This window comes from Podarcis liolepis, assembly GCF_965112155.1.
Source record: "Podarcis liolepis genome assembly, chromosome: 6".
NCBI classification, from domain to species: Eukaryota; Metazoa; Chordata; class Lepidosauria; order Squamata; family Lacertidae; genus Podarcis; species Podarcis liolepis.
In genome coordinates this window covers 91764720-91782798 of record NC_139559.1, presented here as the reverse complement: position 1 = coordinate 91782798, position 18079 = coordinate 91764720, and the positions used below count along the sequence as shown (strand labels likewise).

The following is an 18079-nucleotide window of genomic DNA, read 5'->3' as shown; positions in this document are numbered from 1 at the left end:
ATCCCCAGTGTCCTCTATTGTCTGAAAGCCAATAGAGCATCTCTAGCTAAAAAGCTGTTGCTCCTACGACAAAGGAAGTCAAAGAGCGAGAGAGTGCTGCGTGCCTTGTGCTTTTGTTACCTGCACAGGTAAGGTCACGCCCACCTCTAGTCGCATACAAAGGAAGTATGTCCCAGCCCAGGAGGAAACAGGAAGTTCTGACTGGCTGGACCAAACATCCCCTTGCATGTCCACTCTAGGAAAACAAAGAATGTTGCATTTGACTGCTACTTATGTATCACATCCCACATATTTCTCTACACGTGGATGATTTTTCAACAGGTTGTATCAATCCAGCTGTACTGAAAAGTGCTACACTTTGAAGCAGCAAGGGGAGATAATTAATGTTTCTTCTGTGGCATTATATCTTGTTGTTTTTTAGTCGTTCAGTTGTGTCCGACTCTTTGTGACCCCATGGACCAGAGCGCGCCAGGCACTCCCTTCTTCCACTGCCTCCCGCAGTTTGGTCAAACTCATGCTGGTAGCTTTGAGAACACTGTCCCACCATCTCGTCCTCTGTCGTCCCCTTCTCCTTGTGCCCTCCATCATTCCCAACATCAGGGTCTTTTCCAGGGAGTCTTCTCTTCTCATGAGGTGGCCAAACTATTGGAGCCTCAGCTTCAGGATCTGTCCTTCCAGTGAGCACTCAGGGCTGATTTCCTTAAGAATGGATAGGTTTGATCTTCTTGCAGTCCATGGGACTCTCAAGAGTCTCCTCTAGCACCATAATTCCAAAGCATCAATTCTTCTTTATGGTCCAGCTCTCACTTCCATACATCACTACCGGGAAAACCATGGCTTTAACTATGCGGACCTTTGTTGGCAAGGTGACGTCTCTGCTTTTTAAGATGCTGTCTAGGTTGGATGGCCCAATTCGCACATGGAAGTCTGCACTTTAAGTCGATACATGACTGTGACAGACAGTGAACGAGAAACACGTCTGTTTCCTTTTATAACAGGAGGTCAGCAACTGGTGCTGTTGAGGTGCTCCTTAGCCGTGCACCTGCCAACCCGGAAATGGAACAGGGATGTGCTAGGAAAAATGGCTGCATGGAATGTGTTTTCTGGACACTCCTTTCGGTGTGAAGGATAGGTTGCAGATACGGCTTAGTAGGACCAAATTTGACCCAGTGACAAAAGTAGCGACAAAAGGGAACAAGGACCTGCTGGCCCTTAGGGGAGGGAGGGCTGCTTGAGCCTTGAAAACAAAGCTGGGGGGTTGTATTTCTCACATCCATGCAGGGAGCTGTTTGTGTGAAGCAGATTTCAATTGTAGCGGCATCACTTGCCCAGGGATTGCTGAAGTCAGAACCTGTGATGCCAGCAAACATCTTCAGATATGAACTTGTAGAAAGCCACCTCAAAGGATGTATGAGCTTTGAAGGTTCATATTCGTCCCAGGCTCTGATCCAGACACACTCCCCTCCTTCTGTCAGCTTGCTTGTCGAGCAACAGTGGCAAGAGCAGCAGCAGGGGCAGCGAGGAGAGAACCTTCCCCATTCTCTCCCTTCTTCCCCACCAGCCGGATATGCTGGCTAGCTGCACATTGGAGTGCAAACCCCAGGGAGCCACAATAGAAGTTAGTGCCCCAGGGGTGCTGCAACGCTCCCAAGAGAGACCTGTCAAAATTGAAATAAAAAAATTCCTTCCAGTAGCACCTTAAAGACCAACTAAGTTAGTTCTTGGTATGAGCTTTCGTGTGCATGCACACTTCTTCAGATACACTGAAACAGAAGTTGCCAGATCCTTCTATATAGTGAGAAGGTGGGGAGGGGTATTACTCAGAAGGGTGGTGGGAATGGGAGATTGACAGATAGCTGAGATGAGCCTGTTGACGACTCTTAACGACTGTAATAGGTCTTACAGGAAAAGGCAAGGGGTGAGAAGGTGAGAAATGGCTTAGTCATGTATAATGAGATAAGAATCCAATGTCTTTGTTCAGACCAGGTTTTAAGTTTGGTAATGAGTTGCAATTCAAAATTGTCAAAATTGGGCATGGTGTTGGCAGTCACATGAGCAGAACTGGGTGTGCTGCCACCAAATCCCTGCAAAGCAGGGTGAGGGGGGGCGGCAATTGGAAATGTCCTCTTTCCACTCAGGCGTTCCCTAAAACCTGATCATTTTAAGCCCCATTTTTCTCCTGGTGTGGTAGGGGAAAGCAAGCTATGTTTTTTCTCATTCAGTTCCCTCTTCCCACACACGCTGCATTTTAACTTGCCCCCCCCCCCCCCACCCTGCCCCATGTCCATTATCAGAAAAATACGGCTGTCACGTCTAGTTGCACCCTAAGTCCCAGCGACAAAAGATGGAGAATTTGATCTCTTGGCTGTGTAGGCAGAACCACCCCTCGACAGCAAATTCAATCCGTCAGTTTTATTGTCTAGCCATAGAACAAATCGGTGAAAAGGCTGCTGAAAGCTGTCCTTCAAGACAGGAATCCAAAACAAATTTTGTTATGTAACAAAGTTTTGTACATTCCAAGTCCTGCAGACTCTCTTTCCTTGCGGAATTTTTCTGGCGTATTCCAAGTCTTGTGCTTCTCTTGTTCTGATGAGTGCTTTCTTTCCATTCTTGCTGTTAAAATACGATGCAAAATCCCCCCCCCCAAGCGAGAGTTTATATGACGTGAAGCAAATTATTTATCCATATGCCACAACAGGGCGGCCATTCGGAAAGGAAGTTCTGGTGGTCACAGAAGATGCAAGAACTTTCTTCTTTTTTGTGTTTTATGGATAGAATATATTTTTAAGGCTCTTGGCAGGTTTGGGGGGGGCCTGATCCTTCTAAGTTAATGGGGGGAGGCCAAGACGGCAACTGCCATCAAGTTTCCTCTCCTTTCCCTCATAGCATGCAGCTATAGAAACATAGGATATGACATCAAAATGATCCACACCATTTGCTGCCATAGGCCGAGAGGGCAAAGCATGTTATTAAGTCACCTCACAGACTTATTTTTTATTTTTTTTAATAATAATGTTTATTAAAGTTTCACAAACAATAAAAAGTTCCAGAATTTAAACATAAGAAAAACTACAAAAATATAAAAATACAAAAATAAAACACATAAAAAATACACAATAGAAAACAGTTAACAAAAGAAGGGAAGAGAAAAAAAGTACAAAAAGAAAAACCAAAAAACAAACAAACAGAAAGTAGATTAGTATTTTCATATCTTGTACTTCATTCCCTATTTTCTTGACCTCCTCACACCTCCCTTTTTGTATTCCAGTTCAGATATTTAATTCAGCAAGTCCTTACCCTCTAGCATATCCTTACTCTAGATGTTAGCCTATTATACATATGATTTTTCCAATTATCAGTCCCTATTTACATATTCTTAAAAGTTTTTGTACCAATACCCCTTATTTTCCATCAGACATCGTTTTAACATTCCTTAATTTTACAGTGCTTCTGCAAGTAGTCTTTAAATTTCTTCCAATCTTCCTCCACTGACTCTTCTCCCTGGTCACGAATTCTGCCAGTCATTTCTGCCAATTCCATGTAGTCCATCACTTTCATCTGCCATTCTTCCAGCGTGGGTAGCTCCTGTGTCTTCCAGTACTTCGCGATGAGTAGTCTTGCTGCTGTTGTTGCATACATAAAGGAAGTTCTATCCTTCTTTGGCACCAATTGGCCGACTATGCCCAGGAGAAAGGCTTCTGGTTTCTTCAGGAAGGTATATTTAAATACCTTTTTCATTTCATTATAGATCATCTCCCAGAAAGCCTTAATCCTTGGGCACGTCCACCAAAGGTGAAAGAATGTACCCTCAGTTTCTTTACATTTCCAACATTTATTATTGGGCAAATGGTAGATTTTTGCAAGCTTGACTGGTGTCATGTACCACCTGTATATCATTTTCATAATATTCTCTCTTAGGGCATTACATGCCGTAAATTTCATACCTGTGGCACCTCACAGACTTAACTCAGCATCGTAGTTTTATTATTTCTAGTTTGTTACCTAGTTCAGTGCTGTCATCCAGTTCTGCTTGAGGTGTGCTGCCCTTTCCTTTTTATTCTATATTTTTGCCTTACATTGGCTGCATTTTGACGTAGCGCTGAACCATAGTTTAGCGTTACAACAGTGAGCCACAATGAGCCTCAGGGACACAGGCTCCTCCATTCCCTCTGCTCCCTCAACGTAACCTCAAGGAGAAGACCAGAAACTCCTGCTTTCATTCTAACTAGCCACATTTCGGCGTGTCACCTGGACCCTAAGTGGTGCTTCATCTTAGCTATGAAGTTGAGATGAAGCAAGTCAGCTGCGGTCCAACGTCTGCTAGTTTCAGACAGGGTGGAGTGGAGGACTCCCTGGTCCTGAATGGGGTAACTGTGCCCCTGAAGGACCAGGTGCACAGCCTGGGTGTCATTCTGGACTCACAGCTGTCCATGGAGGTGCAGGTCAAATCTGTGTCCAGGGCAGCTATTTATCAGCTCCACCTGGTACGTAGGCTGAGACCCTACCTGCCTGCAGACTGTCTCGCCAGAGTGGTGCATGCTCTAGTTATCTCCCGCTTGGATTACTGCAATTCGCTCTTTGTGGGGCTACCCTTGAGGGTGACCCAGAAACTACAACTAATCCAGAATGCGGCAGCTAGACTGGTGACTGGGGGCGGCCGCCAAGACCACATAACACCGGTCTTGAAAGACCTACATTGGCTCCCAGTACGTTTCTGAGCACAATTCAAAGTGTTGGTGGTGACCTTTAAAGCCCTAAACGGCCTCAGCCCAGTATACTTGAAGGAGCATCTCCACCCCCATCATTCTGCCTAGACGCTGAGGTCCAGCGCCGAGGGCCTTCTGGCGATTCCCTCATTGCGACAAGCAAAGCTACAGGGAACCAGGCAGAGGGCCTTTTCGGTAGTGGCGCCCGCCCTGTGGAACGCCCTCCCATCAGATGTCAAAGAGATATACAACTACCTGACATTCAGAAGACATCTTAAGGCAGTTCAGGGAAGTTTTTAATGTGTGACATCTTAGTGTATTTTTGGTCTTTGTGGAAGCCACCCAGAGTGGCTGGGGAAACCCAGCCAGATGGGCGGGGTACAAATAATAAATTATTATTATTATTATATGGTAGTTTAAATTCACCACCGATTTTGACAAAAATGGCAAGCTGTGGCTTGATCTAAAATGGAAGTGAAAGCTTCCAAGCTCCACCTTGTGTCCGCACTAGAGGAGAGAGGGCATGTGAGTCAGAGACGGTGGTTCATTCTTGTAACCCTAAACCCTAGTTTAGCCTTACTTCTATATGGAGATACTGACCCAGAACTTTGGTCCATGTGTTGCCTGTTCAAACAGGTATCGGCTCTACAAGAAGTGGCTTTCTTAGCCCTTCCTTTCTCCTGCCCCACTACTTTTGGGAGTCCTGAGGGCTGAGCCTAGCCAGTGGCGTAGCGTGGGGGGGTGCAGGGGGGGCCGGCCGCACCGGGCGCAACATCTGGGGGTTAGGGTTAGGGGGCACAAATCCACGGGTTAGGGGGCGCAAATTACTTGCCTTGCCCCGGGTGCTGACAACCCACGCTACGCCACTGAGCCTAGCACCTTTTCTGCCATTGAGCTCTGCCCCAGTTCCTCATGTAGTTTTGCTCACTAGCCAGTCTTCAGTTCCTTATCTCACCTGCTCCTGATTCCTATCTTCTTCTTGCCTGCTTTGTTGCGTCCTTCCCCCTTTCCCATTCCTTCGCTTGCTATCTTCCTGTTTCTCTGCCTTTGGTAAAGCTTTATATAAGCATCTTCTGCTCTAAATATAGTTCTCACAGGGATGGGTGGCAGTCGGCCTTCATGCAAAGGACTGGCAGCTTTCGTGGGTAGCAAGGAAAGGCATCCACACCAATTCTTGCAGGTGCCCTTATGCTTCGGTAGGCTAGGGCAGAGCAATGCTACATGTATCTGCTCGTTTCCAATGTTGTGGTTTCTGCGCTGTTTTAAACTTTCTTGGTTTGCCCAACTTGGTCATAGTTATAAGGAGAAGAAGAGCTCTGTGTGGCTCTGAAATTCTTTGCTCTTCCTAGGAACATAAGAAGATCCTGCTGGATCAGACCGCTGACCCAGGATGCTGTTCTCACAGAGCAGAACATGAGCACAAAAGCCCTCTCTTCCAGGAAATTATCTAGTACTTCCCCTTAGCAGTAAATGGCACCGTCCGAATAATTTGGGAGCTGATCAGTCAGCTTCTCAAAGTAGGTATCTTGGATCTGGCAGCTGTCAGAAACAAGGAGGGTGTTTCTTTAGCATTTGCCATTCACAAACACCTGGAAGAATGTTCTTCTTCACCTTCCAGGTGAAAGAATTTAAATACGGAGATTAATTAATCAACATCGCCAAAAAGTGCCTTTCTCAAGTCACTTTTGTCTCTCTTTCCCTGTGCTTGACAGCCTCTCATGTTCTCTCTATTTTCCCATTTCATCTCCTCCTAATCAACTTCTTACTAACTGCAGAACCAGGAGGTGTGAATGTAAAGCAGCAATCCCTTGCTCACACCTTTTCTGCAGAAATGTCTTCCTCTACCTGCCAGTTCTCCTGTGTTGCGTTTGCATTGCAACAGCTGGGGAAGGAAGTGTTAGACAGACAGAGCTGTAATTAGGCTGCGAATCTTCAGGCAGCGCAAGAAAAGTGCAATATGGGCCAATGGGCGCATACACAGTTCAGCTTTAAAAAGGTTTCTAGCCCTTATGGAAGAGGAGAGATGGTGATATTCCCATTGTTAATTTTCCATGTTGCGCACTAGGCTGGTTCTACCAAGCGAATCAGAACGTTGGCCCATATTTCTGCACCTGATCTGGAGAAGCAAGAGAGATGGCAACATAGGCAGCCTTGGCCATAATCAAGCGATTATGCATTCACCCACAGTGTGTGGGCAATATCTCTTGAAATCTCGGAAACTAGAATAATTGCTGAATGTCAAGTGTTTGGGAGCACGGCTTCCCAGCTTTGCCGAGCTCTTTGTTCTCCCCGTGACTAGCTAGACCAGAATATCTCATGCAAAACAGGAGCAATTGCAGAATAAATTATGCAAATTACAGGCTGCAGAATTCTATGTTCCTTGGCCTGTAATTTGGATTGCTGGTGCGCAGAATGTTGTTGCTATTAATATTGTTGTGTGCCACACCAATCTCTGAGGGGCGTAAGATTCCAGGGGGGTTCCAGGAGCTTACACAGGGTTCGGGTTTGAGAATGGGGGGCAGCAGAGACGGCGGTGTCTTTATGATATATGGTTTATTTGCACATATGCGTAACCTGAGCCTGTGATGGAGGGGTTCACACCATTAACAGGAGGGTCTTGCTTACACCATAGCCACAGCCTTGGATTCCAAGAGAGATCAGGCATGGCTCTCTCTCTCTCTCTTTCTCTTCCATCTTCCAGCTTACATACAACTCAACCCTCCACTCTTGCTTTTTTAAAAAAATAAATAAATTTTTATTAGTTTTCCATACAATTATACATTTTTATCCAAATTTCAACAAATTGTCTCTTTTTGAACTTCCTTCAGTGTCTCTGATAATCATCCATGTTTATATCTTTAATACACATTCCCTTCATTCGTATTGCCATTAAACTTCCCTTCTCCATCTATTTCTTATTAACAATACTTCTCTGATTTTACAGTGCCTCTTGAAATCCCACTAGCGTTGTATTCACGTCACATACATTTTTCAGATAATCTACGAACTTTCCCCAGTCTTCGATGAACTTTTGGTCTCTGGTGTATCTAATTTTCCCAGTTAGTTTGTCCAATTCCGCATAATCTGTCAGTTTCATTCTCCATTCTTCTATCATCGGTATTTCCTCTTGTTTCCATTTCTGGGCCAACAGTATTCTGGCTGCTGTAACTGCATATTGGAAGAGTTTACAGTCTTTTCTTCTTATTTCCTTTCCTGTAATCCCTAAAAGAAAAGCCTCTGGTTTTTTTTACAAAAGTATATCTTAACATCTTTTTCATTTCATTATAAATCATTTCCCAAAAGCTTTTCACTTTCTTACATTCCCACCACACATGAAAGAATGTTCCTTCTTTTTCTTTACATTTCCAACATTTGTTGCACATCTTATACATCTTTGCTAACTTTACAGGTGTAATGTACCATCTATAAAACATTTTCATAACATTTTCTTTCAGTGCCATACATGCAGTGAATTTTACATTCTCTTTCCACAGTTTTTCCCACTCATCAAATTGTATATTATACCCAAAATCTTTGGCCCATTGTATCATTACCGATTTAACCTCTTCATCTTTTGTATGCCATTCCAACAATATCTTATACATTTTTGACAAAGTTTTACATTCATTGTTTATTATATCTGTTTGAAATTTAGAATCTTTTTCTACATAACCACTTTCTTTTAGATCTTTTTTAAACATTTCATTTACTTGAAAGTAATGCAACCAATCATATACATGATCTTTAACTTGTTCATATGGTTTTAGAGAGCCAGTGTGGTGTAGTGGTTAAGAGTGGTGGACTTGTAATCTGGGGAACCGGGTTCGCGTCTCCGCTCCTCCACCTGCAGCTGCTGGGTGACCTTGGGCTAGTCACACTTCTCTGAAGTCTCTCAGCCCCACTCACCTCACAGAGTGTTTGTTGTGGGGAAGGAAGGGAAAGGAGAATGTTAGCCGCTTTGAGACTCCTTAGGGTAGTGATAAAGCGGGATATCAAATCCAAACTCTTCTTCTTCTTCTTCAGTTTCCATTTTCCTCCTTCTTTAATTACCAATTCTCCATATGTACTCCATTTACCTCTCATGTTAATTTTCTTAACACTCATAACCTCCAGCGGAGATAGCCAATATGGGACTTTTGGTTCCAATATATTTTTGTATCTATCCCATATTTCTATTAACGAACTCCTGAAAATGTGGCTTCCAAAACCTTTATGAACTTTCTTCTTATCACACCATAAATACTCGTGCCAACCAAATCTGTTATCAAAACCTTCAAGATCTAATAGCTCCTTATTTTCTAGTTTGATCCATTCCTTTAGCCAACATAGGCATGCTGCTTCATAATATAATTTCATATCTGGCAGGGCAAAGCCCCTCCACTCTTGCTTTTGTCTTTCTACCTACCAGCGTGTTGAGGGAAAGCCCCCCTCATTTGTCATCTGATATAGATCCACTTCCTTTGCTACTTTAATGGCCCATACTTCAGAGAGAATAATTAGGTGCATTCTTCCCACCTTGGATCAAATCTATGCTTCCAGGTGTCATAAGAAAGCTGCAGAGATAGCGCAGGATAGTGTGCACCGCGGAAATGATCTCTTTCATCTTCTGCCTTCTGGAAGAAGGTACAGGGTTATAAAGACTAGGACTAGCCGCCTGAGAAACAGTTTTTATCCAAATGTGATTTTGGTTTTAAATGCAGTGTAAGGTAGTCTCTGTGGGAGTATATTGTATTTAATTATGGGAAATCAGAGTTTTTAGGGGGCTTAACCAGGCTGGGATAGCTGGGATAGCAGGCTTGTTGGTTTTAAAATGTCTGATGTAGATTTTTTCAATTTCGTTGTTCTGTACGGGACAATGACAATAAAGATTATCGTATCATATCATGCGTAGAGGGCCATTGCCTCACCAGGAAGCTAGCTGGGCTGTTTCAGGAATTAAATTCATGCTGCATCCAGGAATTAGAAGAGTCTCAGCATCCTGCCTACCCCCCCAACACATAAAAATATTTTTAGCCCACAACAGATACAGTCCTGCTAACAGGACTCGGCATCCATTATTTGCTGTGAGTTTATGCAAGCAGTCATATTTTTTTTTTTGTAAGATTGCGTCTTTTTAAGTATCTTTAAGTATATTTTTGCCCACATCCCTCCGCCCCCGATTCTTGTTTTTCCTCTGCTCTCTTGTTTTCCCAAACTCTGGGACTATAAGGTAAGTAACGCGTCCAGCCTATGAACTCCCTTCAGGCTTTGTGTCAAATGCATTCCCCTCCCAGCGATAGCAGTAACGGGCCTTGTTCACTTTCTAGTTAGCAACAAGACAGATGGAGAAGCCAGCCCTTTGAAGGAGGCAGAGACAAAGGAAGAGGAGGAAGCAGAGGCAGAGAAGAAGAAGAAGAAGAAGCAGAAAAAGAAGAAACCCGTGGGCAAACCCATGGTGCCTCACAGCTCGATGTTTATCTTCAGCACCACAAACCCGTGAGATACACTGCCTTAGCTTTTCTGCTTGAAATGCATAATATGTTGGTTTTCAAGCTTGCTTTAAAACACTCCCGGGAACCCTTTACAACATGCCAGGGTTCCACAGAAAAGAAGTTGATTTGGGTAGGTTTCCCCACAGAAAGTTCAAGACCCATCGGCCGAGTGGCCTAGGAGACTTTGGTGAGTGAAATGGGAACAGTGAGCTGGTTTGTTATCTAGTTGGGAGATCTACCGTATTTTTCGTCCCATAGGACTCTCCGTCCCATAGGACGCATCTAGGTTTTTTTTGGGGGGGGGGGAATAAAGGAATTTTTTTCCCCCTTTGTTTCCCCCCCAAAAGCAGGTCAGGGAAACCAAACCAGGTCGAGGAACAGCGGGATGGCGGCGCTGCGCCTCCCTGCTGTCCCCTGAGCTTGTGGGGCTGGCCGATGTCTGCCTGGCGGGAGGGGCGCGCTGCTTCAGGGCGCCCCGCCCGCCGGGCAGCAGGCTGCTATCCGCAGTGTGGGGAGCCCTGCCGGGAACTCCTGCAAGGCTCCCCATGCTGCGGATGTCTGCCCGGCGCGGGGGGCGCTCTGCTTCAGGGCGCCCCGCCCGCCGGGTGGCAGGCTGCTATCCGCAGCGTGGGGAGCCCTGTGGGGAACTCCTGCAGGGCTCTCCACTCTGCGGATGCCTGCACGGCGTGAGGGGCGCTCTGCTTCAGGGCGCCCCTCGCGCCGGGCGGCAGGCTGCTATCCGCAGCCTAGACATCCCTGCGGGACCTCCCACAGGGCTGCCTAGGCTGCGGATGTCTTCCTGAAGCCTGGAGGGCGAGAGGGGTCGGTGCGCGCCGACCCCTCTCGCTCTCCAAGCTTCAGCAAAAGCCTGCATTCGCCCCATAGGACGCACCCAGATTTCCCCTTCATTTTTGGAGGGGAAAAAGTGCGTCCTATAGGGCAAAAAATACGGTAAGTTTGAATCACCTTGGTGTGCAAAATGTCATTGTCCTCCCCCCCCCCCAAAAAAAAAATCCAGCATCATTTCTGCCATATTCCAGTGTCGCGGCCAAGTTCCAGAATGGATGCTATTTTGAAAGGTAGATAGAGCACATGCAGAATGCAGGAAGTCTAAGGTCCCATGGCTGACATCTCCGGTTAAAAGGATCAGGTTGTAGGTGATATGAAAGGTCCAAGAGAGACCATGGGGAGTTGTTGCCAGTCAAGGTAGACAGTACTGGCCTCAGTGGACCCCTTATTGGTTGGGTTCATATAGCGAATGGAGAAAGAATCGCCCTTCTTCCCAAGGTGTCAGGGTGTGAACTAGCAAAGCCTGGCAGGACAGCTTACTCTATGGTCTTAACCCTTTTATGCCTTAATTAGAGTTGAGAATTTTGGTTATATGAGGCTATATCCATAGCAGCTTCCTCTATTCCCTTCTGTGAATAATGTAGAACACCTCCGCTGATCGGACAACTGGTCTTTTAAATTGTTTTTTTAAAAAAACATTGTGATATTATAGTGTTATACCACTGTTACACCATACTACAAAACTTAACATTATAATATTATGGTGTTATAGCACTATACCTATCTTTTGTTAAAAAAAACAAAACTGCAAAGATGTTTTAGTACTAAAAGGCTGGTTTGAATAAAATAAATGCGGTCATGAAATGGCACTCAGACCAAAGTGTATAGTGAATGTGTGCTGAGCTTCAGATGGTCTGAGAATTATGCTTTCTGGTGTGGACAGAACCTAATACAGAGCAAAAGCACAGTGTTCCTGATAGTGGGCAAAATGGTTTCAAATCCACCTGCAGCTTACAGTAGAAGAGCAAATAATTTGTGTGAAAGCAAAGTCACTTTTCAGCCTAACCTCTGAACTAAATGAAATTAAATGTTTGCATTTTAATTGGATTCAACCCTACTGAAATCGGTGGAATAGAAGCTGCGAGTCTCAGCTGCCAAAGTTGCTTTGATTGCATTGCCATCTCTCTGCTTAGCTTGCCTTACAAGGCTATCGTGTTGATAAACTGTGACATCGCCATGCATTCCCCTGGGGAAAGGTTGAGTGTTATAAAGATAACATAAACATTGCAATCGTCCCTACCATGAGACCCATGGGAAACGAAAGCTTCCCCATGTTGAGTGGAAGGGTCTGAAGTGGGGTTGTAAATTTGTTTGGCTGAAATTTGCAGTCCTCATCACAACAAGGAACCCAGGATGACCAGAGATCGCTGTTGCTAGAGGGACGGTGAGTGTATTGAGCCAAACATGCTTACACTCCTCCTTCAGGTCTTTCTGTTCATTGCAGGAGTGTCAGGGCTGAAGGTGGTTGGTCCAGCACACATGCAACCCAGGGATAGACTTTAACAACACTTGCAAAGCGCTTTGTTTTTGCGAACATATTAGGGCAGCCAAAATGGAAGATACCAGGGCTGTACTGGGCAACCCGATTTGTGCTGTTGCGGGAGGGGTGAGTCATGCAAGACAAAACGCTGCAGGAGCCACCTAATTGATAGGTGGTGATGCTAGTTCCACCCTATAAAATTCAACATGAAGCCAAGTGCTCCAGCTTACCCAGATTCCTGGTTGTGCTGTTTGCAGGCTTCTAAGAAAAGATATAAGGGACACGGGTGGCGCTGTGGGTTAAACCACAGAGCCTAGGGCTTGCCGATCAGAAGGTTGGCGGTTCGAATCCCCGCAATGGGGTGAGCTCCCATTGCTCGGTCCCTGCTCCTGCCAACCTAGCAGTTCGAAAGCACGTCAAAGTGCAAGTAGATAAATAGGTACCGCTCTGGTGGGAAGGTAAATGGCATTTCTGTGTGCTGCTCTGGTTTGCCAGAAGCGGCTTAGTCATGCTGGCCACATGACCCGGAAGCTGTACGCCGGCTCCCTCGGCCAATAAAGCGAGATGAGCGCCGCAACCCCAGAGTCAGTCACGAATGGACCTAATGGTCAGGGGTCCCATTACCTCTGACCAGCTTCTGTGGGAATGATTGCATTAGAGACCAGGCCCAGGTTGAAGTTTTCCTTCATCAACTGGTGCAATTATATTTATTGCTAAAACTGCTCCTACTTTCAGGTTGTCCATGGACCCTGTATTAACACAACAATTAAATTAATGCATTTTTCTTTTTAAAATAATTTTGGGCTGTTTTTTTTAGTCAGTTGCAGATATAGATTTGAACCCTGGGAGGAGGGGGCTTTAATCATTTTCATCTTGCAGTGGTGCTAATTCTGTTTGCCTCAGCAGGAATTGGCACCGATGAGAAAACACATGTGAAATACTCTGTAAACGCTCTGAAATTCCCTATGAATGCCAAGTACAGTGGTGCCTCGCAAGACGAAATTAATGCGTTCCGCGAGTCTCTTCGTCTAGCCGTTTTTTCGTCTTGCGAAGCAAGCCCATTAGCGGCTTAGCGGATTAGTACTATTAGCGGTTTAGCGGCTATTAAAGGCTTAGCAGCTATTAAAGGCTTAGCGGATTAGCGGCTAAAAGGCTATTAGCGGCTTAGCGGCTTAGAAAAAGGGGGGGAAAGCGGAAAAAAATCGGAACACTCGCAAGACGTTTTCATCTTGCAAAGCAAGCCCATAGGGAAAATCGTCTTGCGAAGCAGCTCAAAAACGGAAAACCCTTTCGTCTAGCAGGTTTTCCGTCTTGCGAGGCATTCGTCTTGCGGGGCACCACTGTACACTGGTATACATTGGAAGGGCCTTAAAGGATCAGAACTGTGGGTGAGAGATCAATGACCATATATCGCACTGACCACTCTGTGTTCTTTCCCTGACAGAATCCGAAGAGTCTGCCATTACATTGTCAACCTGCGATATTTTGAGATGTGCATCCTTCTGGTGATTGCAGCCAGCAGCATTGCCTTGGCAGCGGAGGATCCCGTCCTGACCAACTCAGAGAGGAATAAAGTGATTACCCCGTTGTTGCTTTTCTGACAATGCTTGCCCCACTGTGAGATCCTAATGTAAATGAGCTCCAGTTCTCCCAGCTATAGGCCCTCTTTACAGTCCAGTATAGAACTGGGCCACATGCTTACGAGACACACAGAAATTGTTCTCTTGCTGGGCTGTACTGTTGCAGGCTGCAGTTAGAGATTACATGTTTGAGTGTTCACATATACCAGGGGTCAGTTCAGCAAACTTTTTCAGCAGGGGGCTGGTCCACTGTCCCTCAGACCTTGTGGGGGGCAGGATTATATTTTGAAGGGGGGGAAATGAACTAATTCCTATGCCCCACAAATAACCCAAAAATGCATTTTAAATAAAAGAACACATTCTACTCATGTAAAAACACGCTGATTCCCGGACTGTCCACTGGCCAGATTTAGAAGGCGATTGGGCCCCAGGCCTTAGTTTGCCTACCAATGACATATACCTTATATATTTGTCTCGATAGATGATAGATTGATAGATTGATATAGATACACATGAGGTTTTATCCTAACTACCTCCCTGACAAAGTAGTTACACACACACACACACACAGAGAGAGAGAGAGAGAGAGAGAGAGAGAGAGAGAGAGAGAGAGACTGAATGTCACAGGGAAAGATTTGCCACAGTATTCTGATTGCAAAAGGCAAATAGTGAACTTTTGCCGGGTGGAACAAAATAGTAGGTTCCCCAAAGTGCTCTTTGCTCTTCTGTTGGCAAAGCCCAGTCACTTTTACTTCCCTTCCTGGAAAGGGGCAGAAGCGTGTCTTGGCTAGTCTTCTGCTCTGTGGTGGCAGCTAAAAGTTGGAAATTCTCACAATAAAAATTTCCAGGTAAATTGAGTCATGGAGTCATTGCAGATATCACTGCATGGTGGTGGCAGAAGAGCAGCAACCATAGAACTCCATCCCAAGGCAGCCTTTATAGCATGGGTACGCAACCTAAGGTCCAGGGGCTGGATCCGGCCCAATCGCCTTCTAAATCTGGCCTGTGGACGGTCCGGGAATCAGTGTGTTTTTACATGAGTAGAATGTATCCTTTTATTTAAAATGCATCTCTGGGTTATTTGTGGGGCCTGCCTGGTGGTTTTTTTTCCATGAGTAGAATGTGTTCTTTTATTTAAAAGGCATCTCTGGGTTATTTGTCTCACATAGAAATTTGTTCATTCCCCCCCAAAAAATATAGTCCGGCCCCCAAGGTCTGAGGATCAGTGGACTGGCCCCTGCTGAAAAAGTTTGCTGACCCCTGCTTTATAGGAACAGGTGGCTGATCTTGATCTTACACACCAATTAAATACCACTCTGGGCTCTTTCGGAGTGGAGTTGGTCCACAGGCAGCAGAGGATTGAGTCGTTCCCTCTGACCCAAAAAAGAGATTAAGTGTAGAGATAAAAACATATTTTTGTGAGCTGACCAGAGACCACCGGGCAGCACATTTCTAATGGCCAATAGATGAAGAGTGTCAGCAGTGGCATGAACCCTTTGTAGTTGTCAGGCTTGGCTCCTGTGCCTTGGAGGACAGAATAAGGCGGAGGTGAATAAGGCAGAGGTGAAACAAGGGGAAGACTGGATTGAACAAGGACACACCTGTTGTTACAAGGAGGCTTCCTTGGCTGGTGTAGCTTGTCTCCTGGTGGTTGTTGTGGTTGTTTAGTTGTTTAGTTGTGTCCGACTCTTCGTGACCCCATGGACTAGAGCACACCAGACACTCCTGTCTTCCACTGCCTCCCACAGTTTGGTCAAACTCATGCTGGTAGCTTCGAGAACACTATCCCACCATCTCATCCTCTGTCGTCCCCTTCTCCTTGTGCCCTCCATCTTTCCCAACATCAGGGTCTTTTCCAGGGAGTCTTCTCTTCTCATGAGGTGGCCAAAGTATTGGAGCCTCAGCTTCAGGATCTATCCTTCCAGTGAGCACTCAGGGCTGATTTCCTTAAGAATGGATCAGTTTGATCTTCTTGCAATCCACGGGACTCTCAAGAGTCTCCTCCAGCACCATAATTCAAGAGCATCAATTCGTCAGCGATCAGCCTTCTTTATTAATTAGTTTAATGTTAAGTAAACGTCCAGTGCACTTCCAACGCCATAAGTCTTATCTCAGCATAGAATTTCGTGCAGCGGTTGAAGAAGTCAGGAGAGTCAGTACCTTTCAATGAAGAATCCTGGAGCAAGCACTTTGGAACTCAGGAAAAAACTTTATTTACAAAAGAAAAAACCCTGGCGATAAAGCACACATGCTTTTATCTCTGTCATTAAAAAAAACTTTATTCTAAATTTAAATTTACATTTAAATCTAAATTTAACTCATATTAGCAAACACGCCCATGGCCACAAACTGAGTCTGCAAGTCAGGTCAGAGAAAACACATGGGTGAACTGACTATTTATACAAACTAACTCACATTCCTGGATGCTTAATGACTTCCAGCTGCTCAGTGATTAGAGCGACTTGTTACCTCTTAACCCTTTAGTACCAACATGGTCCAGCTCTCACTTCCATACATCACTACTGGGAAAACCATAGCTTTAACTATACGGACCTTTGTTGGCAAAGTGATGTCTCTGCTTTTTAAGATGCTATCTAGGTTTGTCATTGCTTTTCTCTGTCTCCTGGTAGTTGCTCCCTTTTGATGGCTGTATACAGGATGGACTGCATTCTGACGTTTAACCCTCACAGTGCAGAAGTCATGAATAAATTCTTAACTAAAACTAAGTTGTCTTAAGAAGCAGAGTAGGGACAGGAAGAGAGGCAAAGAAAGAAAGTCAACGGTACCTGGGAACCCTGAGAGTAAAAGATGGGAGAAGGCTGGCTGTGCATCTTATTTTAACTTCCACTCCTGCGGGAGTTTGCATCTTCCGACTTAACTGTACTTTAAACATTGAAAAGGAGCCTTTGTCCCGCTGAGGCTGAGAATGCTTGGCCTCAGCTCCCCAATCTGATGAATCGTTTTCTCTGGTCCCAGAGGCGGGTAATTAGTTAGCCATTGTGCGTAGCAAATTAGCTTGGAGGGGGAAATGATACTTGCAGCGCCGGAGCTTTCATGTCGGAATCATAGCAGTGCTGGGTCCTGAAACAGAGACTTCCATGGGTCATCTGTTCCTAGTCACAAGGAGAACCGTATATAGCTTGTCTCCGCTTGATGACAAGTGGGCCTAGAAGAATATGCATGCTGTGTGTGGGGGCTACGCTTTTGGCTGCTCCATGTGGCGCTTTTGTGAACGCTCTGCAGCGATTGCTGTGGGTGGGTGTCGGAAGGGAAAGCCAGGGCGTAGGTGGCAATGGGCATCATTTAAGCTAAGGGCAAAGAGGCAGGGGAAAGGCAAGCAGACCAGATGAGAGGCAGCAAGGGGAGCAAAGGGTTTAAGGAGGGTCATGGGCAGCAGACCCCAGGACAAGGAAAAGCAGGACACACAGGAGGCATAAGGCACAGGCCTGAAAGCATTGGCAGCCGACGAGGGTTGCCGGCTTTCAAACCAGCTTCTGCAGCTGCCCCTTTGATGGCATGTAGCAGCCAGCCTTCGATGACGCTTAGCTCCGTCACGTTGGCCAGCTTCACTTAACGGCAGGAGGAGAGAATCTGTTGTCCTCCAGAAGTCCTCCCACCATCCCTGGCTCTTGCCCATGCTGGCTGCTTCCCCATCTTCATTCCCCATATTTCTCTGCATATTGATGGAAGAAAGAGGCTGGTTTGTCCTGGCATCTTCCTGCTTTCTCTGATGGGGGCTGTTAGGAAGGTGGAGCCAGGGACGCCCCAGGGCGCTTGCTTTTCATGCCAGGGTAGGGCCAAGGAGTTATTATTAATCATTATTAATTAAACTGACAGGCAATACTTGAGGCCTGCATTTATTTTCTTCCTCCCTTGGTGCAAGAATCAGGGCTGCTCTTCGTTCGCATTATTTTTTTATAGACACATCATATTTTAGGAGCTTTGCCTATAATAAAATGATGATTTTTTAAATGTAATATGACAGTGTTTGCC

The 18079-nt window shown here is 45.5% G+C and overlaps 1 protein-coding gene across 1 annotated transcript in view; it reads left to right on the top strand.

Moving 5' to 3' along the window:
• CACNA1E (calcium voltage-gated channel subunit alpha1 E) overlaps window positions 1-18079 on the top strand; it is a 479552-nt gene that overhangs the window by 367724 nt on the left and 93749 nt on the right. The window contains exons 23-24 of the mRNA XM_083509855.1: window positions 9951-10181; window positions 13951-14080. Coding sequence (XP_083365981.1) covers window positions 9951-10181; window positions 13951-14080 — 361 coding nt within the window. The remainder of the gene's footprint in view (window positions 1-9950; window positions 10182-13950; window positions 14081-18079) is intronic.